The sequence below is a fragment of the Thermobia domestica genome, chromosome 5 (genome assembly GCF_964235325.1).
Source record: "Thermobia domestica chromosome 5, izTheDome1.hap1.1, whole genome shotgun sequence".
Classification (NCBI taxonomy): domain Eukaryota; kingdom Metazoa; phylum Arthropoda; class Insecta; order Zygentoma; family Lepismatidae; genus Thermobia; species Thermobia domestica.
Window position 1 is genome coordinate 6,547,380 of NC_137458.1, and position 25,000 is coordinate 6,572,379.

General features: G+C 39.3%; 2 protein-coding genes across 4 annotated transcripts in view; both read right to left on the reverse strand.

Moving 5' to 3' along the window:
• Positions 1–25,000, reverse strand: part of LOC145685707 (transforming acidic coiled-coil-containing protein 1-like) — a 118,035-nt gene that overhangs the window by 11,816 nt on the left and 81,219 nt on the right. The window contains exon 5 of one of the 3 annotated variants that reach the window (XM_081758155.1): positions 14,355–14,376. The exons of the other annotated variants lie outside the window; for them this stretch is intronic. Coding sequence (XP_081614281.1) covers positions 14,370–14,376 — 7 coding nt within the window. The 3' untranslated portion in view covers positions 14,355–14,369. Of the gene's footprint in view, positions 1–14,354; positions 14,377–25,000 lie in introns of those variants that run through there. 3 annotated transcript variants of the gene reach the window in all.
• On the reverse strand, positions 23,797–24,861 carry LOC145684542 (uncharacterized). Its single transcript, XM_081756937.1, has one exon. It carries the CDS (start codon positions 24,859–24,861, stop codon positions 23,797–23,799), a length of 1,065 nt encoding a protein of 354 aa, XP_081613063.1.

Here is a 25,000-nt window from a genome sequence, read left to right on the forward strand (position 1 = left end):
TACTTTCGTGTGTACAAATGCTAGTGTGTGTGTGTGTGGCGCGGGTATATGAACTATTAATTGGGATCGCGTAGTGGAACTTATCAATATTAGTACGTACATACAAACGGCTGTTACTTCACACGATAACTTTGGACGAATGCGAATTTTTAAATTCTGCTTTTTGCAATAAATAAGTAGAGTGATTCCTCTCGAGGGAGTTCCCCTAAATGGTAGCCCCTACCATGTCCAATTAAATCACAAATTGCCGCAATCGTTTGTACATTGTTTGTACAGAAATGTACAGGCCAAATTTTTGTTTGTACACTATTAGGGGCGCCGCCAGAACGAAAACAAATTGGGGCTGTTTAACTGGTACCCCCCCACCAACATGTTCTATTCAATCACTAATTATCGCAATCGTTTGTACTTCGTTTGTACAGAAATGTGCAGGCGAAATTTTCGTTTGTGCACAATTAGGGGCGCCGCCAGAACAGAAAAAAATGGGAGCTGTCTAAGTGATAGCCCCCCACCATGTCCAATTGAATCACAAATTGCCGCAATTGTTTGTACTTCGTTTGTACAGAAATGTGCAGGCGAAATGTATGTTCGCACGCAATTAGGGGCGCCGCCAGAACGAAAAAAATGGGGGCTGTCTAAGTGGTAGCCCCCGACCATGTCCTATTCAATCACAAATTGTCCCAATCGTTTGTACTTCGTTTGTACAGAAATGTGCACCCGAAATTTTCGTTTGTACATAATTAAGGGCGCCGCCAGAACAGAAAAAATGGGGGCTGTCTAAGTTGTTGCCCCCCCCCACCATGTCCAATTCAATCACAAGTTGTCGCATTCGTTTGTGCATCGTTTGTACAGAAATGTGCAGGCGAAATGTTTGTTTGAACAAACTTAGGGGCGCCGCCAGAACGAAAACAAAGTGGGGGCTGTCTAAGTGGTAGCCCCCCCATCATGTCCAATTGAATCACAAATTGTCACAATCGTTTGTACTTCGTTTGTACAGAAATGTGCAGGCAAAATGTATGTTCGTACACAATTAGGGGCGCCGCTAGAACGAAAACAAAGTGGGGTACTGTCTAACTGGTAGCCCCCCACCAACATGTTCTATTCTATCACAAATTATCGCAATCGTTTCTACTTCGTGTGTACAGAAATGTGCAGGCAAAAGTTTCGTTTGTACACAATTAGGGGCGCCGCCAGAACAGAAAAAAGGGGACTGTCTAAGTGGTAGCTCCCCCACCATGTCCAATTCAATCACAAATTATCGCAATCGTTTGTACTTCGTTTGTACAGAAACGGACAGGCGAAATGTTTGTTTGTTCACAATTAGGGGCGCCGCCAGAACGAAAACAAAGTGGTGGCTGTCTAAGTGGTAGCCCCCGACCATGTCCAATTCAATCAGAAATAGTCGCATTCGTTTGTACGTCGTTTGTACATAAATGTGCAGGCGAAATGTTTGTTTGTACACAATTAGGGACGCCGCCAGAACGAAAACAAAGTAGGGTGCTTTCTAAGTAATACCTCCCCACCATGTCCAATTGAATCACAATTGTCGGAATCGTTTGTACTTAGTTTGTACAGAAACGAGCAGGCGAAATGTTTCTTTGTACACAATTAGGGGCGCCGCCAGAACGAAAACTAAATGGGGCTGTCTAAGTGGTAGCCCCCGACCATGTCCAATAAAATCAAAAATTGTCGCAATCGTTTGTACGTCGTTTTTACAGAAATGTTCAGGCAAAATTTTTGTTTGTACACAATTAGGGGCGCCGCCAGAACGAAAACAAACTGGGGGCTCTCTAAGTGGTAGCTTCCCACCAACATGTCCAATTGAATCACAAATTTTCGTAATCGTTTGTACATCGTTTGTACAGAAATAGGCATGCATAATTTTCGTTTGTACACAATTAATGGCGCCGCCAGAACGAAAACAAAGTGGGGCTGTCTAAATGGTAGCCCCCACCATATCCAATTCAATCACAAATTATATCAATCGCTTGTACATCATTTGCACAGAAATGTGCAGGCGAAATTTTCGTTTGTACTCTATTAGGGGCGCCGCCAGAACGAAAACAATGTGAGGGTTTGTATAAATGGTAGAAACATTAAAAAAATGTGTCACATTTATGGAGTATTTTTCTAACAGGATTTTGTTCACACTATTGTGTGGTTTGGTTTGTTCTCACTATCGTGTGATTCACTATATTGATCTTATCCTAACGATGATGGAATTAAATGTTTTTTTTTTGTTTTTTTTATATTTATATTTATACTTACAATCATTATTGCTGAGTTAGTTTTTCACTCCTCGGCTCTTATTATTAAACTTATTCATTATTTCTTACGTGAAGTGAATCCTTATGAGAAAAATGTATTTTTTTCTTTCTATCTTGCGCAGAAACCGTGATTCTCATCTCGTACAGGAAATTGATAAGTGGAAGATATAACAAATTCACAAAGTAGACTGTTAGAGGGAAAATTATAACACAGTATTTTGTTTTATTTGATCATCTTCATTAAACTCATTTTGCAGAAACTATAGAATGCATGGTGAAGTATTTTGGTGCATTCAGCATTCTGATTTACGAGTAGAGTTGCTAACTGGCCGGTATTTGCTGTAATTTTGATTAAGGCCGGTGACCGGTACAAACTTGTTATTAGACCCCTTCTGACCGGTATTTTGGAATCTGCAATCCAGAATATAACATTGAACATCGAAATTTTTCAACAGTGCCTTTACAAACACAAATTTCCGTTGTATTATACATTATCGATATTTTTTTAACGTATGGCAGTTTTTTTTATTTATTTAACATAACAAATTTGATAACACTTATATTTTATTGTAAAAGAATTTTATTCATTTATTGAGAGTAGAAAATGACTTTTTAAAGCAATTTCCTTTGTTTGAAGTGAAGTTTATAGAATAAATTTCATTTTATGAATCAACTATTGTTACATAAAAATTAATATCCAGTATTATTCATCTGTTTCGATAATTTTAAACAAGTGGCAATTGCTGGTAAATACAATAACGATCAATACAGTCTTCAGTTTCTCATTTGTACAGAGAATTTTGAGGGTGTGAAGGTAATTTTGTTTTCCTGAGTTGGCAACCTATTTACGAGGTTTTGTTTCAACTCTGCTACGTAGTGGCTCCGTACTGACACTCCGCATGGAAATAAGTATGTAAGGCTACCATACGCCTCGGTTTCTTAAAATTTGTCCCGGTGTGCAGAAATTTTCCTTCTTGTCCTGTTTTTTTCTTTATTATTATTATTAATTACATATCAAAATTTCTGAAAAGATAATAAAATCGACTTATTCCTTTTGCTTTCAATTCCGACAATACTATAGGAACAATTTCATTCTAATCTTTATTATTATTGCAATCGCTGCTTCCCCGGATATAACATGCAATGTTTAAATCCTCCTAAGTAGCACTCTTATCACTAAAAAAAAGAATGTATACCCCGAGGTGTCAACAAATTCTTGTGACGTTGCAGACCAGCCCCGAAAACACATTTTTTTCTGCTTCAGAAAAACAATTATGCAAATTGCTTTCTTTTAGTTCGCATTTTAGGTTAACAAAAATAAATCTGCCTATTGAAATTTTGAAACAACTTCATAAATCTGGATATTTTTCTTTATAGACATGTAGAGCATGTAAAGGTGGTATGCGTAATAATATTGAAAATATAATTTTTGCCTAAATATTGTATGTTCACTGATTGCGTTTATATTGTATAACAGCTTCTAGCTTCTATAATAATTTTTAGCACTGTTGATTAAGTATGGACAGTGGCGTATTTACGATTTTGTTTCGGGAGGGGCTTTGCTAACTTCCGGGGGTGCTTTGCCTAAAATATGAAAATTCTGCAAGATATTTCATATACTTTACTATAGTAAGTAAGATTTCGGTGGGGGGTTTGAGCCCGGAAGCCCTCCCCCTAAATACGCCACTGAGTATGGACTATATTAATACATTATTTTAAGTTGTATAACTAGTGCGATACTGTAGTAAAATTCGAAAGATAAAATTAATACAAAATGCAATATTTACTACTAATTTGTAAGATGTCCCGTTTTTTCTGTTTTCAAAAAGTATGGTAGCCTTAAAGTATGCTAAACCATACAAAATAAATTGTACTGTAAATAGTACCCCTCTGATAGTGCTCTCAAACGGGTCGGGTTACGGGTCAGGTTGTCGGGTCGGGTCAGTCGGGTTAGCTCGTGTCGGGTCACTCGGGTCGGGTCGTCACATTCTTCACTTATTTTCTATACGGAATACTATAAAGAGCTTTGTTGTGGAATTCAATTCGAAGTTGGTGAATGAATGATAAATGTGACTAATTGAAGGTGAAATAGTAATAAAATTTTAATTTTACCCTATATTAACTAATTGGTATTGTAATTGTAATTAATATTACTACTGACTTTTTTCCTTTCTGCGTTTCTATGTCAAGTTAAATGTCACATTAAGTGAAATTGAAAAGAAATATCTAGTTAACGTCCCACGTTATGCACCAACGCTAAGAGAGACAGTGATGATGAGAAATAATTGAAGTGGTTGAATGAAGAAAGTGGGAGGAAATGGGAGAACACCGAGAAAACCCATGCACATGGGGTTTGTCCACCAGAAAACTTACTTGGTACGAGCTGGAATCAATACCCATGGACCTTCGGGTCAAACATCTGCCTTTGGGCAGGACACATTATTATTATTATTATTATTATTATTATTATTATTATTATTATTATTATTATTATTATTATTATTATTATTATAACTTTAAGAGTGCCCAAGAAAGTTCCGCCGCCTTTTCACCAACACCTTCGAACATTGGTATGTAACCTAAGACGTACCTGGAATATCAAAAATCGTCTCCATCAGCCTCGACGACCTTCTGAAAACGTTCTGGAAGGCCATGGATTCCATCGCAGTCGAACTTGGTGGGACGTGAAGTGAAGAAGGTATCAAGTGCATATTGAACCTCTACTAGCTGTTTGAATTGGCGTTCTCTAAGGTGATTGTCCAAGGAATGGAACAGGTGATTATCGGACGGTACAATGTCCGTGGAGTATGGCGGATCCAATAGTGTTTTCCATCCAAGGCGTAGAATGATGTACTGGGTCATTTTAGCCACGTGGGGCTTAGCGTTGCCTTGTAACAAGAGGACCCCTTTGGGATTCAGAACTGCTGGATCCAGACAGTACACAGTGACAGTACACAGTTGCATTGATGATCTGACCAGCTGGTAGCAGTTCCCGATGGACGATGCCTCGAGCAGTCCACAAAATGCACAAGAGAACCTTATTCTGGCGTAGTGCTGGCTTGGGCTGTTTTTGAACCGGTTCATGGGATGCTACACTGTTAAAAATGGTTTCTTAAATTCGAGAAAAAAAATCCTCGCATTTGAGAACATCCGTTTCTTACTTGTGCACCGAGTAATACATTCTTAAAAGTGAGATTTCGATTTTCTCAAATCATTTTGAGAAATAATGACTCAAATGAGAGGAATTATGTCTCATTTCTGAGGGTGCAAATGCTTTCTCAAATTTGAGAAAAAATCTATTTTTCTTAAAATTGAGAAAGTAACATTTGAGGAAATGGGACATATAACCCCAATTTTAAGAAACACATTTCTCAAAAAGATTTGAGAAATATCTTCCTCAAAAGCGAGAAACGGTGCACAGAAACGCGGTTCTCAAATACGAGAAGACGTAAAAGGATATAAACAAAATATAAATATGCAAAAAATCCAAACTATTAGTCCACCCAAAATTTGTATTAAATGAACACCTATAGTTATAGATATTGTTTAAAACATAACACATTTAAATCTTCCCTTCAACTCAAGAAAATTCCACGAATACCACGATGGCTTGTATTTTAGGTGCGTTACTTATTCCTACTGCATCAGACAGTTGAGCATTTTCCTTTTTATCACTGTCCACTTTCTCAAGACTTTTCTTTTTCATCAACGTGGTTTACTCAAGATTCTTCCGTTTCCTCCGACATTATACCAACTTCTTGATAATTCAGAATCAAGAATTATCTGTCTATTTCAGAATAACGGCAACAATTTTTGCCGGAGTGTAGCGTCCCACGTTTATGCTACGAAACTCAGGGACACGTTATGATGATAATGAGCGAAAATGCTGTAATGAAGAAAGTGAGGGAATCCCGAGAAAACATACATAAAATGTTTACTCACACTGCCCACTTGACGGAGGTGGAATCAAACTAGGGACCCCATGCATCTGAGTCATCGCAGTCTAATATGCCTACTTCTCTACCATAAAAGAAAAAGTTGCCAAAATGAGAAAACACCATGTTTGTGGGCTTTTCCAGGATTCTCCAGTTTCCTTCTACAAGAAATATACACAGGAATTTATTTCGGAGGGTTTCTAAGTTCAATACGAGGACAAATTGTATTAAAATATATAAAATTGCCCCTAAAATTTGATAAAATTTGCATAAAAGTAGCGATTTCGGGGAAGGTCCGGAGTTCCAGGACTCAGCCCCTAGCTTCCACCTTCTTCATTACTGCAGGGGCATGCGACAGTTTCTGCCCCTCAAAAATGTGCTGAAACTCCACTGCTAAGGATTCAATTCAGATTGGAAACAAGGTCACAAACCCATGCAAAAACTGCCAAGAAACGTACGTCCACATTTTCATTACACCATTATTATCCATCTCTATCACTGTCTCTCTTAGCTTTGGAACACAATCGTGGGACGTTGGATTAAAAACTAATGAAATCTTTGAATCTTACTTCCCACAGTTGTGTTGGGTAGGCTAAAGGAGACGATGATGATGAGAATGAAAAAGATAGTGGAATGAAGAAAGTGGGAAGAAATGGGTTGAACCAGGCCCCTTATCCACGGGAAGGCTAGGGGACCGGCCCCCCCTAAAATTTGGCTGGCCCCCTAAAAGTTTCACGGTAGGCTTCCAAATGAACTATAATATGATAATATGATTGGGTCGAGTCCCCCTAACTTCTACCGCCCCCCCCCCTAATTTTTTGGGCTGGCTACGGGGTTGGGAAGAACTCCGAGAAAACCCATGCACACTGTGTTTATCTATCAGAAAACCCACTTGCCGCGAGCTGGAAATCCTTTGATCAGAGCAAGGGCCTCATCGCACCAGAGGTGAGCGCTCTACCACTGAGCTACCGCAATCTCTATATTAAATTAAGAGCAAATGCGTACAGTACTATGCCACAAATAACCTGCAAACGTGTCATTAAAAGCCTGCCGGGTCGAAAACGACCCACTTACATATTTTGCTATTACTAAAGCTTATATATTTACCCCTCAGGTCGTTTTTGACAAAGTATCATAATTAGCCAATGGGAGATCAGCAAAAATAAATGACACTAAATTCACCCAGAATAGGCGAAAAATTATGTACTTTCCAAGAAAAATCAAAATTCAAAACAAAAAAGATAAGGGCATATATGGGTTAAAACGATTACTGGTGATGAAAAAAAGGAGGCGCCAATCTATGCTCGGTGATCAGTACAAAGTACTTTTGTATTACAATTCCGTGATAATAAATCGCACGTTGTTTTGTAACGCTGTTCCTAACTACCACTGGCGCAAATCCCAGGGGGACGAGGGGGACATGTCCCCCCAATCTTGGACCTGGGGGGACTGTCCCCCCAATAATCTGTCTTAAAAAGTGCTTTTTGGGATAAGTGTGATGATTTGTGTCCGATTGGCACAAAGGAATGTGAGATGAAATTTATTTCTCTTGGCTTTTCCATTTCTTTTAAAAAGAATCGTATTCTGTAGTATTTCAAACTGAACTTCGTGCTGTAGATACGTTTAGTAGTCTCATCAATATGTACTCATTCCACGTTCGTTACTTGGGCACAAGTTGCAATAAATGCCCCTCTCTTCATACTGGAAATTTATCTCCGCAGTAGGTACGGGGACAAATTCCGGGGAAATGGAGAGACATGTCCCCCCCAACATTGGAACTGGAGGCTCTCCCAATAATCCGATTTGAAAAGTCCTTTTTGCAGATAACTGTGATGCGTTGTGTCCGACTGCCACAAAGAAATATGAGATGAAGTTGGTTTCTCTTGGTTTTTCCATTTTTAATGAAAATGAAGGTGTGTGACTGTGTGTGACGTAACGTGATGTGAAATCTTATTTCATCCTCTCCCCTAGGCCGTAGAACACGAAGAGTATATAGACTACCCAATGTCAGTAGAACCCATCTTTTCAGTAAATGCGCATTTCATATATTTGTAGTATCAGCCTAGGCATCTACTCATGCTTCGTAAGCCAACTCTATGGCCTATGGAACCCGGAGGTTCAATGCCATGTTCAGAAAAGCTCTCCATTGACTTATATTTAGCCAACTGGATCCAGTTTTTACTTTGCAATCCTATTTTTGCGAGATCCATCTTCAAATTGTCTTCCCATCTGCGCCTACGTCTTCCTAATAGCCGTTTTCCAATTGGTTTTACCGCTAACACTTTGAAAGCGTTCATACTTTCTTCCATCCTGGCTATATGTCCTGCCCACCTAGACTTGATGGCCCTAGCAATGTCTAATAAGCCGTATAATTTATGTAGTTCCTCGTTATGAAGTTTTCGCCATTCCCTATTCCCGTTCCTCTTGGATCCGAATATTCATCTGAGGATTTTGTTCTCAAATACGTTCAGTCTATGTTGTTCCTCAGAGTAAGCTACCATGTTTCGAAACCATACAGAACAACAGGCATGATTATCATGTTATATATTTTAAGCTTCAAATTCCTCGACAGAATACGCGACGACAAGAGATTTTGAACTGAATAATAACACGAATTCCCTGTTTTTAGTCGATATTTAATTTCTTCGTGAATATGATTATCGTCTGTTAATGTTGATCCTAGATTTTTTTTATCACTACTTTATCATCTACTGTATCTACTTTATCAAAAGTATTATTTAATATTTTAACGTATTCATAATTGGCCGTGTTACGGTCCTGACGCACTTCCATGTATTTAGTTTTCTGTGCATTTCTTTCTATTGTTCTCATATCATCCCCTATTAAAATTACATCATTAGCGTACGCATAACCTGGTGAACACAGTTCAACTCTAGGCCCTGGTTGCTATCTTTGATTTTCCTTATAGCGTATTCCAGGACAAAGTTGAATAATAATGGGACAACACATCTCCTTGTTTCAAGCCATTCTCGATGTGAAAGCTCGTGACCAAAAATTTTCCTACACGGATTTTATTTTGGGATTCATTTAAACATGTCTTAATTAATCTAATTAGCTTTCTTCGGTATTCCAAATTCTGTAAGAATGTTGTACAATATTTCTCTCCTAACCGAGTCGTAAGCCTTTCTAAACTCAATAAATAGTTGATGTATCGGGCTACTGTATTCCCACTTTTTTTCGAGTATTTGGTGAATGGTAAATATTTGGTCGATAGTTGATCGATTTCGTCTAAATCCGAACTGATAATCTCCAATAATTTCATCGTATGGGGTCAATCTTGCTAATAGAATATTTGAAAGGATTTTATAGGATATTGACAGAAGAGAGATTGACCCCATCGCCTCGATAATTATTACCAGAGGCGTATTTAGGGGGGGGTGGCTTCCGGGCTTAAGCCCCCCCGAAATCTTACTAAGTATAGTAAAGTAAATGAAATATCTTGCAGAATTTTCACATTTCCAGGCAAAGCCCCTCCCGAAACAAAATCGTAAATACGCCACTGATTATTACAGTCATTTTGTCGCATTTCTTGTGGATTGGAACAATGATTCATTCTTTCCACTCTTGTGGCAATTTTCCTTGTTGTAGATAAGAAGGATGAGTTTGTGGGATAGGTGCTGATTGCCACGGGTGCTGACTGCCACAGCCAATTATTGGTGCTGACTGCCACGACTGTCGCTGATTGTAAATATGAAGGTGCTGACTGCCACGACGGCGTGTTGACTGCCACAAGCCTGGGAGAAACTGTATTTGGAAAGGGAGGAATTAATCCCTCATATTAAATTTATGATTATTAATTAATTTAGTAGGGATTAATTTAGTAATCATCACAGCAAATCTATGTGGCATCCTATAAGTTACAAAGTTGCTCACTAAGTGGAACGACATACACTTGGATGTTTATAAAAGGATTGTCTTTTCTGTTATATGTACAATTTGCACGTTTCATTGTTTATATTAATTGTTTTATTGTATTATTTAATGGATATGATGGTCTGAAGCCAGCTGACAAGGAAAGTTTGGGCGAAGCACTCGCCTGCCGAGAAATAAACATGCCAATTCATGCTGATTACTACAGGTAATAAAACTCCTGTAAGTTGAGAACTGTTCGAGATATTGAGCTTGGAAATTTATATGAGAAAATGGTTTGAACTTGCTATTGCTTGATCACTGGGGTCCATTCACAGACAAATTGTCCATTACAAGTTGCATGACGGATGGCAAAGACCTAATGGTTGAGAAGATACCTAAGAATTGCATACGATTTCTGTAACCATTTGATGTGTTTTGATTCCGATCAATCAAAGATTATGGCAGGAGATTTGTACATAGTATGAATCTTCTTCATCTGGATGTTATAATGTACCAACGAAACAATCAAATAAAGTTCGTTTCCATACGAATCACTTCCGATCACCGCGATACATTGGATTGTTTCAGCTTGCATTCTGCAAGGCAGGTTATGAACAAATTATAGGCCTATAACTTTTGAATCACTTGTCGAATTTGCTTTTTGCTTTGGTTCTGCGAACTGTTCTCTTGACGGATGCAACACAATTGCATATATAAAATGTTCATGGTGCAAGGGAGTATTTTGCCTGCGTCATTTCTTCATAAAACAGAAGAACAACAGTGATCAATTTTCATCTCTAACCTATGATTATTGTAAACAATGTAATGACTAATTGTATCTAACAAACCCGTTAGTTATTGCGAAATACTTTTTTTTTCTGTTACTTCCGATAGCTTTCAATTCGCATGTCAATATTCGTTACTAATTATGTTGTTGTATAAATGCGTATATCCTCATTTTCTCATATAAACTTCCAAGTTGAATATCTCGAACCGTTCTCAACCGTACAGGAATTTTATTAGCTTGTTATAATCAGCATGAATTGGGACTTCAAATGGCATGCTTAGTTTCTCTGCAGGCGAGTGCTTTCTCCTTAACTTCCCTTGTGATGGTCAGTCAGCAGTGCTTTTTTGATGGAACTTTCAAGAGCTGCTCGAAACAATTTGCACAGCTGTACACAGTTCATGCTGACATAGGGAGTTCAAGTGAGAATACATAAATCGTACCAATTTTGTACGCACCGCTCCCTGACAAATCTGAAAGTACATTCATGTCCAAAATTATTGTCGCATATCTGTAACTGTCTTCTTGTAAGAATATAATTTGATAATTTTGCAGAGTACTTTTAATACTTATATTATGTGTATAATCCGGAAATTTATATTTGTGATAAATTTCATAGGAAAAGAATTATAAATACGAAAATCATAATGAGTAAAATAAAATGTAACTAAATGGGCAAGAAAATTTTATTTTCGTTTTATTGTTCTTATTTACTGCTCTTTTAACATGAAATTTACCACATATTTGCCTTTGCCGATTATACACATACTAACATTATAAGAAATACCGGGCGAATTCGTTATCAAATTATATTACTAAAACAGCATATTTATAATCATATGACAATAATTTTGGACATGAGTGTACATACAAAGGCCTGTTTACCTTTGTTAGGTGTTCGTCTGAACAACACGATCCTAAGGATTATCTAGTTTCTTTCATGTTTCTTGGCGTCCAGTAATGTTACGTCTAGCAACTTTCTCTCAGGCTCGTGGCAGTCAGCACGCCATCGTGGCAGTCAGCACCTTGATATTGGCAATCAGCGCCAGTCGTGGCAATCAGCACCAATAATTGGCTGTGGCAGTCAGCACTCGTGGCAGTCAGCACCCCACCAGTTTGTGTATCTTGTTCCACATTTTTTAGCCTCCAGCTAAAATTAACTCAGCCGGAATTTTGTTTACACCCGGATATTTGTGTTTCTTTAATTTCTTTATAGCGATTTCTACTTCTATTCGGTTGGGTTCTGGAATATTCAGTTCTGCGGTGTGTAGCTCCCTTTCTCCACGCACATTAGTCTTTGGCTGCGTGTTAAGCAAATCGTCAAAGAAATATTTCTATTTAAAATGCCATCTGTATCAGTGAGAACTGTTCCATCAGCTTTCTTTAATATAAGCACGAGGTTGATAGCCTTTCTTAAATTCGTTGATCCCTTTATACATGTCCCAATTTTTTTAACTATTATCTTCAAGTTCCTTAATTTTAGCTTTCAAAAACTCCCGTTTCTTTGTTCTAAAAGTTTTGGAAGTTTCCAGCATGATGTCTATGAAATTTTGTGTAGTTATTTCATTCGGATTTTGTAGCAAACGTAATTTTCCTGTTTTCTCTTCTCTGCTATTTTGAACCATGGTTTGTTCCTACGTATTTCAGCGTGTCCCAATTTTTCTTTTGAGAGAGGATGCTTCGTAAGCAAATAAAAGGATTAAATTGCTGGAATATTTTTTTCTCTATAATCTTAAGGTTATATCTGTTAACTGTAATTTTATTGAGATCATCATCATTTTGCTCAAATACGAGTATTGTTGCGTTTTACATAATTGATATTGTTTCTTCATAGTCTTGGGTAAGTCATTATTTATATTATTATAGTATTATAAAACAATTTTAACGTGGATCTTTGTGGATGCCTAATTAAAAACATACAAATTGTAAATATGCATGTATTCAGATTTCAGAATGTGTTCACGGCAGTGATTTGTAATAGTGATATGTACTACTACTTCATCTACATCGCCTAATATATAATACTGTATACTCTACAACAGGTTCACCTCAGAAATCAGATTCATCTACTGTAATATGAGTTTCATCTCCATTCTCTAGAATAAGCCTCAAATCTGCCCACCACCCAATGCTGAAGACAACCAATAGCGTATTTAGGATTTTGTTTCGAGGGGCTATGTCCAACACAAGGAAGGAAGTGGGCAATTGCCACCTGAGTTTGAGAATTAAATATATTTTAATTTATGAATAATGGCAAGAAAGTTATAATGGCAAGAATTGCAGACCGATAAATCCTGTATGATATGATAGAAAAGTTTAGGAGTGAATCTAACCCTTTATTCTATTCATACAAGAATAAGGAAGCATCCTCTTGGTCTTCCTAATTTCCCGGGCTAATTATTCCACTGTTTTGATGTTCTTTAATTCAAACATTTCTTTCTTTTAAAAATAACTAACCGATATAATTTTTCCTTTGTTATAATAACCAAAGTCCTGTCATGTTGATATCCGCGCAAGTTGGTGTGAAACACCAGTTTCGCTTATCAACTCCTCTTAGTTTTGGTGTTACTGATGACGGCAAACTTGAATCACAACTGACAACGGTCGATAAAGTATGATAAGCGAAATGAAAGAAAGTAACATCACGAAAAAGAAACAGAAAAGTAGAAAGGACGAAAGAAAGAACAAAAGGACGCAGTTCTTACATGGAATGAAATTTGACAAATACAGTATTATTTCTGAACAGAGCATAAGAAAATGGAAAGTGAATGACATTCTTAGAAATGGTAAGAAGGATTATTGTTGTGCCTGGTATGCGAAAAACTAACAAATTTATTTCGGGGGGAGCTTGAACCCTCTAAATAAGCCACTGAAGACAATTCTGCTCCCCTGATCCTTCACAGCATTGTTTTTCAACTTCATAAATAGTTTGAGCATCGCTTATATATATAATGGGAACGGTCTTAACCCGTCCCCCCAATTTTGAAGACAGATTTGCGCCGATGCTAACTACACAGATGACTTATGTATTCTTTGTTTCCGTACATAAGCTATTTTGCACATTACAACAAATGGCGAAGGGTGTAAAACATTGACATGCCTCCCCGTTCTATTGCAATAGGCCTATAGAAAACAACGTGCCCTACGGGGCTCTGACCGGCCTTGCATTGCAGCTGCACTCGTTATTATGTGAATTGAGTACTGAGCTTTGATACATAAGGGAGCCAACCTGAGTGCTATAGCCTATATAATCTGCATGAGGTGGGCCTTAACGAATGTACTGCAGTAACTTTTAGTCTATGGTAGTATGTTTACAATTCACCCAAACTTACGTTCGAAAGTTGATATGTATGCTGCTCCTCGCCGCTGTCACATGACACGTATCCATACGCCACCTCAGCTGCATCACCTACTGCGTATTCATATCCATTCGCACTCTGCTACAGGGCGAATACTGCACTTCGCACTCCTTTATCTCGTCTTCTGAATAGTAATTGAGCCCTAGCAATGTTACTCCCTAGTAAAACATAGTAATATTATTTCGGTAAGATTGTTACCGTTATTTTTAAATCATCTATGATAATGCAAATCGCGCACTATTCCATTCTCATTTTTAAGAAGTGAGAAAATCTCATAAATGGGAACCTGAAAATTTGCCTTGAGCTCACAAATGAAAACACATTTGGAAATAATGAGACATTTTTCCTCAAATATGAGTAAACATTACTTATTTTGTTTTGAACTTGCATTTTTCTCATTTCTGAGCAAGGAAATTTTTAAGAGTGTAACCAACAATGACGGCGCCGTGGAGCTTCGTACAGGACCCACTTCCCATCACATGTCAACACCCTGTTCAGAACTTGCTCCTTCCTCAGACGAGACACCAAAGAAACACAGGTGTCTGCTCGCGTTGCTTTCTGGCTCCAAGTCAAATCATGTAGGACCTATCAACCCAACTTGCAGTGCTTCCCAAGTTGATGGTGGTGGTGCCGAATGGTTTCTCCACTTACACTGAAAGGTAGTACCAGTTCCTCACATGTCTGTCTTCGCCTCAATTGCTGCCCGAAGATCTTTATTTTGAACATCTGTTTGTCTTCCGGCACGTGGTGCGTCTTCGAGTGTTTCGTCACCGTCCTTAAACCGTCATACCACTGCACTCTCCGCGTAGTCACGACACCCTCACCAAAGGCCTGTCATATCTTCCGCTCCGCGGAGCAGCAATTTGAACTCGTACAGCAAACAAGCCCTTATGACGCTCTGTGAAGGCCCCATGTTCACTCAGTCCTTACGCACGTTCACGGTGTATCTGAACAGCCACAACCAAGTAGTATGTTGGATATACTTACTAGTGTTGCTCACGAGACCTGGTTTGGGGCATTCTCGTTTCGAAAATGTGTCGTGAAGGTAGTCTCGTCTGGAAAAGTGCATATGTTTCTATTGAAAGAGCTCTGTCTCATCTCGTACCCTTTCATGAAAATTCTGTCTCGTCTCGTCTCGTCCAACAACTGACCTTCACCTTATATCCATTCGCATTCAACTCACGGTGTGAGGGCCAATTGAACACAGACCTCCACAAAGAGACAGAACTTTCTTGGTCACCTTCAGATTATTATTATTATTATTATTATTATTATTATTATTATTATTATTATTATTATTATTATTATTATTATTATTATTATTATTGCTGGGGTAGTGATTTGACTTTCTCCGCAATAAAATACTTGCTAATTTTATATAACGTTGCAAATATCTTCTAGATAAATTAATCAAGAAAAAATAAAAGGTAATTCCCTACAGAATGGTATTTCAGTGCAATTAGTTCCTTATGATTCTATCAGACAGCAACGCTGTTTTTAAATAGAAAAATCGGAATGTTAACGTGATGAAATTGTTGTTTGTTACACAGCAAAAAAATATTAAAAGAAGTTCTATATACATTCCTTACTAGAAAATAATGTCTTTAGAACTTTTATTCTTTTAGCCTTCAGAACTTGTCTTCAGAACTCAGTCAAATTTTGTTTTGACTTTTGAACTTGATTGCCTAAATTTTAACCTTGGAAATTTGGATGTGGAGTAAAATAAAGAAGGTTAGCAGGGTAGAGAGGAAAACGAATTAGGAAATGCTGAAAAAATGCAAGAGACGAGAGCAATATTAGACGATATAAGGAAGCGAAAAATGGACGGATCACAAGTTTTGATCTTGCTAAGGGATTGCATTCTGAGGGATGTAGTAAAGGAGGTGATATCAGGAGAGCGAGAGTGTGTAAGAAGGTTGGAATTGATATATTGTAATAAGGAGGGTGGTACATTATGTTGGGTTGCGAGGCAGATATTAGCGGGAAATCGCAAAAATGGAAGCTTCTTACCTAATTCACGGAAACTGGCCTGTTTATTAATGGGAGAACACTGAGGAGGAGGAGGATAATTATACTACAAGTAAAAAAAGCCGAAACAATGGTTTATGCATAAGAATTGGTCAGCATTTTTTTTCTGGTGGCAGTTTTGTAAAGTTCTAGCTCTCTCAAACTGGTTAGATTGTAAGGTCAAGTCACTCGGGTCGGTTGTCGGGTTAAGTCACCTTGGGTTGGTTCACTCGGGTCACTTTGGGTCGGGCCAATCGGGTCAGCTCGGGTCGGGTTGTCGGGTCGGGTCAGTCAATTTGGGTCACGGGTGGGGTCGGGTCGGTCTTCAACACATATAATTTCCACGAAAATTACAATATATCACGGTTTATACCTCATTGGACTTCCAATAAAACGTTTTCAATGATGTGTACACCATGTCACCATTTTTGTATGAGGGAATGTCTAGAGGGATTTTGTGGGAACTTGATGGAGTGTAGATTCCTGTGTGTGTGTGTGTGTGTGTGTGTGTGTGTGTGTGTGTGTGTGTGTGTGTGTGAGTGTGTGAGTGTGTGTGTGTGTGTGTGTGTGTGTGTGTGTGTGTGTGTGTGTGTGTGTGTGTGTGTGTATGTATGTGTGTGATACCTTACAGGATACAAGATGTCGAGGAAGTGTGTAAATAAACCGGACAATTTCTGTTATGTATGTGGGGAGCTGATATTTAAATCACAACGTCGATGTTTTACTCTACTTGTGAGGAAGTGTTATCAGTTATATTTTGGTTGCTGTGTAGGAGACCAGGATAAGAACTGGGTTCCTCACTACATTTGTTGTACTTGCGTGAAACGTCTGACTGGGTGGGCAAATGGTGGACGAAACATGAACTTCGCAGTACCGATGATCTGGAGGGAACCAAAAGATCATTCTTCAGACTGCTACTTTTGTATGACACAGATAAAAGAAATAAGCAGTAAATCTAACCACACAGTACAGTACCCTAATTTGCATCAGCAATTAGGCCAGTTCCACACAGTGCAGAATTACCTGTACCGGTACCTCCTCCTCATCTTACGGTAAATGAGGATTACGTACTTGAGGCAACTATTGAAGTTCCAAATGAAGATGATGATCCTACTTATGTAGGAAGCACATCTACATTGGATTCCCATCTGATAACTCCGGGTGAACTAAATGACCTCATACGGGATTTAAAACTCTCCAATACACAGACAGAACTTCTTGATTCTAAACTTAAGGCTGGAATCTGCTCCATCATGACACTAAAGTGTGTATTTTTCGAAACCTTCATACAGAGTTTCAAAACTACTATTCTCAAGAAAATGATTTAGTGTATTGTAATAATGTCTGTGCTGTGATGGATAGACTTGGACATGCACATATAAGTACAGAATGGAGATTGCTTATTGACTCTTTGAAAACTAGTTTTAAGGCTGTCCTTTTGCACAATAGCAACAAATTTCCTTCAGTGCCTTTGGCTTATGCAACTAATATGAAGGAAACCTATGAAAACATCGAAATAGTGTTAGAAAAAATTCAGTATGAGAAATACAAGTGGACCGTTTGCTGTGATTTGCAAGTCATTTCTTTGTTAATGGGTTTGCAGCTTGGTTATACGAAATATTGTTGTTTCCTCTGCGAATGGGACAGCAGGAACAAAGCGGAACATTACATCAAGAAGGAATGGCCAACGCATGTATTAACTCCTGGAGAGAAGAATTCTGTTTATTCCTCACTGGTGAGCCCTGATTAGATAATTCTACCTCCTCTTCACATAAAGTTGGGGCTCTTCAAAAACTTTGTTAGGACAATGGACAAAAGTAATGCAGGATCTTGTTACCGCAAGGAAAAAATTCCTCGGGTTAGTGACGCTAGGGATTTTTGTAGACCCCCAAATAAGATGTTTGATTCGTGACCAAAAATTTGAGGATCTCTTAACTCTGGTTGAGAAAGCAGCTTGGTGTCCATTTAAATGTTTAACAGAGAATTTTTTAGGAAACAAGAAAGCCCCAAATTACCGTGAAATTGTGAGTGATTTCCGGCAATCATTCAATGAAATGGGTTGCAACATGTCCCTTAAATTTCACTTTCTAGAATCCCACCTGCATTTCTTTCCTGAAAAGCTTGGTGCTGTTAGTGATGAGTATGAGGAACATTTTCATCAGGACATTTCCTCCATGGAGAAGAGGTACCAGTGACGGTGTAGTTCAAAAATGCTAGCTGATTACTGTTGGACACTTAAAAGAGATGTTCCAGAAACCAAACACAGAAGAAAGTCGACAACTAAAACATATTAGTTGAGGTAAGTAAGTGTCCATTTATTAAGAAGATACCACTCACTTCTTTTGTATTATTTATTAAGTAGATATAAAATGGTGACACGGTGTATACATCATTGAAAATATGTTTTATTTCAAATCCAATAAGATATAAACCGTGCTTATATTGTAATTTTCGTGGAAGTTATATGTGATTTTATCTGCACTAATGAATATTGTAAAATGAACAGTACACATAGCATATTTTTTATATAAATATGTTTGTTTCTCTAGATAGAATAATGCTATTCTTATGAAACTTAGAGGGCTTACTAAGTATAAATAAGGCGTGCGTTTATATACCTAAGGTACCCAAGCTACAAGTATGAAAATGGTTTAAAAAAAAGAAAAAAAGAAAAAGAACAGAAATTTGAGGGGAAATTTTCCGAAAACACCTCTGTCACGGGAAAACTGAGGGTGATGGAGAAAAACTGATTGCAGATTCGAATTCTACGTGAAAAGTTCTATTAGAATCAGGCATTTTCTTCCGTGTGCCAGAGAAAAAGAATTTTTTTTCAACTAGTGCAATAGGAACCATTTTCAAACTCATCAACCGTTATTCAAACCGGTTAATGTTGATCGCAGATATTAAAAATACTCACATCCGTATATTATTTAATACAAACGAAAGTTTTACCTGCACATTTCTGCACAAACGATGTATAAACGATCGCGACAATTTGTGGTTCAATCGAACATGGTGGGGCTAGCACTTAGACAACTCCTCTTTTTTTTTCGTTCTGTCCACGCATCTGATAGCTTAGAAAAAAAATTTCGCCTGCGCATTACTGCTCAAACGATGTGCAAACAATTGAGATGATTTTCTTTTGAATCGGACGTAGCGGGTGCTACCAATTAGGTAGCCTATACTTTGTTATCGTTTTGGCGCGCCCGCAATTGTGTACAAACGAAAATTTCGCCTGCAAATTTCTGTACAAAACCGTAACAAACAAGTGCGACAGTTTGTGGTTGAATTCGACATGGTGGGAGGCCTATCAATTAGAGAGCCCATAGTTTGTTATCGTTTTGGCGGGGCCACATTTATGTGCAAACGAAAATTTCAGCTGCACATTTATGTACAAAGGCGTACAAACAAGTGCGACAGTTTGTGGTTGAATTGAACATGGTGGGAGGGCTAACATTTAGACAGCCCCCCACTTTGTTTTCGTTCTGGCGGCGCCCCTAATTGTGTACAAACGAAAATCTCGCCTGCATATTTCTTTATAATTATATTCAAACGATTGCGACAATTTGTGATTCAATTGCACATGGTGGGAGGGCTACCATTTAGACAGCCCCCCCCTTTGTTTTCGTTCTGAGGTCGCCCCTAATTATGTACAAACGAAAATTTTGCATGCACATTTCTGTACAAACGATGTAGAAACGATTGCGACAATTTGTGATTGAATTGGACATGGTGGGGGGCTATCACTTAAACAGCCCCCATTTGTTTTCGTTCTGGCAGCGCCCTTAATTATGTACAAACAATAATTTAGCCTGCACATTTCTGTACAAACGATATAGAAACGATTGTGACAATTTGTGATTGAATTGGAAATGGGGGGGGCTATCATTGAGACAGCCCTCACATTGTTTTCGTTCTGGCGGCGCCCCTAATAGTGTACAAACGAAAATTTGGCCTGCACATTTCTGTACAAACAATGTACAAACGATTGCGATACTTTGTGATTCAATTGGACATCGTGGGGGGAGCTACCACTCAGACAGCTCCCCACTTTGTTTTCGTTCTGGCTGCGCCCCTAAGTTTGTTCAAACAAACATTTCGCCTGCACATTTCTGTACAAACGATGCACAAACGAATGCGACAACTTGTGATTGAATTGGACATGGTGGGGGGTTACCACTTAGACAGCCCCCATTTTTTTCTGTTCTGGCGGCGCCCTTAATTATGTACAAACGAAAATTTCGCGTGCACATTTCTGTACAAACGAAGTACAAACGATTGCGACAATTTGTGATTGAATAGGACATGGTCGGGGGCTACCACTTAGACAGCCCCCAATTTTTTTTCGTTCTGGCGGCGCCCCTAATTGCGTGCGAACATACATTTCGCCTGCACATTTCTGTACAAACGAAGTACAAACAATTGCGACAATTTGTGATTCAATTGGGCATGGTGGGGGGCTACCACTTAGACAGCCCCCATTTTTTTCTGTTCTGGCGGCGCCCCTAATTGTGTACAAACGAAAATTTCGCCTGCACATTTCTGTACAAACGAAGTACACACGATTGCGACAATTTGTGATTCAACTGGACATGGTGGGAGTGGCTACCACTTAGGCATCCCCGACTTTGTTTTCGTTCTGGCGGCGCCCCTAATTGTGTACAAACGAAAATTTAGCCTTCACATTTCTGTAGAAACGATGTACAAATGATTGCGACAATTTGTGCTTGAATAGGACTTGTTGGTGGGGGGCTACCATTTAGACAGCCCCCACTTTATTTTCGTTCTGACGGCGCCCCTAATTGTGTACAAACGAAAATTTCGCCTTCACATTTCTGTAGAAACGATGTACAAATGATTGCGACAATTTGTGCTTGAATAGGACATGTTGTTTGGGGGCTACCATTTAGACAGCCCCCACTTTGTTTTCGTTCTGACGGCGCCCTTAATTCTGTACAAACGAAAATTTCACCTGCACATTTTTGTACAAACGATTGAGACCATTTCCGATTGAGTCTGATAAGGGGGGGGGGCTGTCTAAATGGACGTCTCCTTTTCACCTCTACTGTAATTAAATTCTTCCTCGAGAAAATCTGTAATCAACACTGTCAGTAGCTACGTCCTCGACTAATATACCTTAACAAGTACAACTTTATTTTCGTATATTTTTCAACAGTTAACCAATTTAAAACTATCGCGAACAAGAATATGTAGTCAACTTCTTAAATACTTCGCTCGCCGAAACACGTTCAGCGCGTGCAACAAGCAAAAACAACATGTTTGGCGTCTCACAAATGGAAAAGGGGGAAAAAAGAGAAGGAAAAGCAGCACGGCAGTGCCTTATCGCAGTCAGAGCTGACAACATAGTTTCGGTCGTTACTAACGCGAATAGACCTACTAGCGGTGTACAAGAGTTATACAGTTACAATATACGTCGTGCCACAGTAGCGCTACAGGCGGAATGTGCACGAACTACAAATGAATATGTTCCCTTACAAGCATCAGTCACTGTTGCACCCTCTTTACATTCTACACATCCTTTTTTCTCCCACTTTTTGACCTTGACAAGCAGAAGTACCAGGCTTTCCGAGTTCACAACCATAAACTGTTTGTGTACAGAGTACGTTTTCAGTTCTTCGAATGACTGTGCGCGCGAAGAACAAGGGTGATGATCGGGCTACCGTATACGGAAGTCAGTAACACCCGGTTGCAATAATAAATGTAAAATACAAATATAGAGCCTTGACAATGCCGTGAGGATGAATATATATATATACATACATATACATATATATATATACAGGGTGGGCCATTTTAATTAATCCACGGAAATATCTGAAAAATGATAAAACATAGAAGAAATGTTTCAAGTACACGATATATATTGCTAAGGGGGAAACCCAATTCCACCAAAAGTACCCCTCCCCGCCCCCCCTAAATGGGGGTAACGGGGGGTAACTTTGAAATGTCAAATGGGAACATGGGTCGAGTAATACCTCGTTCGAAAGGTCTTGGAAAACTAAGTAACGCTATACCAAAAGATGTTCCATATTGTGCACCGGTTTCAAAATGGCCGCCATAATATGGTTCGGAAACTCCAGTACCCGTAGTGTGAAAACCATGGAAGGTAAATGAATGGAACAAAATTGAAATACGTAAATATCATAGGGCATATCGAACGGTGTGGTCCCTGTGATCCCAGTGGCCTCCCTGAAGGGCTCTTGGGGGCTAACTTCAAAATTTCAAATAGTAACATGAGTCGAGTGGTACCTCGTTCGATAAATCTTGCAAAATCAAACATCTTGCAGGAGAAAACGATTGAGATGAAATGGCACTGTTCTCAAAAGGCCGCAGAAACATAGTATCCGTGTCAGAGAAAAGGTGTAGTACCCGTAGTGTGAAAGCGATTGGAGATAAATCAACAGAAGAAAAACTTGAGTAGGTAACTGACGTAAGGCACATCGAGACGTGATGTCGGTGCGACTTCCGGAGCCGCCTGAATGGTATCCGGGGCGAAAATCAAATTTTAAATAGCAAATTTGGGGGAGTAATTCCACGTTCGTTAAATACTGAATATTAAACAGCTTTCGTAGGAATGTATTCGCCATGGTACACCGTTTTCAAAATGACCGCCAAGATGGTGACTGTGTTTAAGAAAGCGCCTAATGTTCATAGTATGAATACGGTTAGAGGGGCCAACAACCTCGTGTGTCCGGTAAGTAATCATCGATCTCGCTAACGAACTTAAAACCAAAGTATATGTGAATCACCAACTGTGCATTCTACATTTTAATCAGCACAAAACACGGTAAGTCTGGTCAAGCACCCTACTTTGCTGTTCTTCGGCAATTTCATTATGGAGAGAATATGATGTTAAAGGGTTACAGGAAGGTACAAGTAAGGGCAAAGGGATAGGATACAATGAAATGGTATATGGGTATGTACAGCTCTTTTAGCCCTCCAAGGAGCTTATACCTTTAGCGTCACCCGAGACCAGAGTGGGATCAGCCTAACTGATCACACCGTCGTCCCTGGGATCCACAAGGAATTATTGCCTTGGATGGTGGACAGTCCCGACCACGAGGAGGTAAGAGCACTGACCACCCTCACGGAAAACCCGGAAAATGTAATTTGGACTCTCAAGCCCTCTGAGGGGTCATTCGCCCCTGATTTCACCAAGAGTCCCCAAGTCGTGACACACTAACTGTGGGTCCGAACTGGGAGGACCTCTTGGTTACAACTGTAGCGAATAACCCTATCGGTGTAGCAGATATTCACCCGTATGTGGTTGGATATAGCTCTGTTTGTCAATGCCAGGGGTACCACTACCCGCCGATTGCTCAACTTCGCGTTTGAGTCACGTAGCAAGGGTGATCAGTTCGGGACCCGCCTGATGAGTTCCCATGCCTCTCACGTCCGGGGTGCTTTTTCTTCGTGAGTCCCCTCGCCTCTCACGTCCGGGGTGCTTTTTCTTTGTGAGTCCCCTCGCCTCTCACGTCCGGGGTGCTTTTTCTTCGTGAGTCCCCTCGCCTCTCACGTCCAGCGTAGTTTTCTTCGTCAGTCCAGACCATTCATACATGAACTAAACTGTGTTCAACGACATCTCCATGTGCTTGGATACATAAATTAATCCTTCTGCGAAAATGTGTTACAGTATTCAATAAAACATTCCGTGGGATTTGTGCACAAGCTAATCGAATTCGCTCTATCATATCTTCTCTGGTTGTTGGTTGGCGTTCGTACACAACGTTCTTCAAATATCCCCACAGATAAAAGTCTGGTGAGGTCAAATCTGGGGATCGTGCAGGCCATAGTACTGGTCCGTTCCTCCCAATCCATTTCCCATTGAAACGCGTGTTCAAATACTGCACCACTCTCCGCATACAATGGGGTGGCGCTCCATCTAACTGCAGCCACATTCTTTGTCGTGTCTCTAAGTCCACATCCTCAAGCAAAAATGGCAAATCGTGTCTGAGGAAGTCTAGAAAAATGTCACCAGTTATGTTTCGATCGAAGAAGTGTGGACCAATTAGATATCCATTGACAATGCCACACCAGACATTAATAGTCCAACGGTGTTGAGCATCTACTGCCCTATGCCAACGAGGATTGACATCTGACCAGTAGTGACAGTTATGCCTATTGAGTTCACCAGTACTGCGAAATGTAGCTTCGTCCGAAAACATGACATATCTAAAAAACCCAGGAACATTTCTACACGTTTCCCGTGCCCACTGACAAAACTCCATACGGTGTAACTTGTCGTTTGCAGTAAGGGCTTGAGTTAGAGTTATGTGATAGGCACGATATTTTACCTTTTTCAAGAGCCTAAGGGCAGTTCTTCTAGGTATCCCTATTTCCCTCTCCATCTGTCTACTACTAATATGGGAATTGATGTGAATTGCTGCTAAAATAGTTATCATTCGTGCATCATCGTCGTAATTGCGAGCTGACCTTACACGCATCAGGCGACCCTCACGCACTCTTACTTCAATATGTCGGATCACTGTATGGTTTGGTGGCCGTCGATCTGGATAACGTGTTTGATATAAAGCAGCAGCTTGACGATAATTTTTGCGACATTCACCCAAAATAAGTAGCATGTCAACAATTTCGTTTGGAGTATAATCAGTCATATTCTTATGAACGACAATATTTCAGACAGTCAATAAAAAGAAAGTAAGAAGTACAACAACTAATACTAATTCGTAGAGATAATAAGAATACGTACGAAAAAGTGTTTGTCTACAGTTACATAAGTAGTCACTCTACACT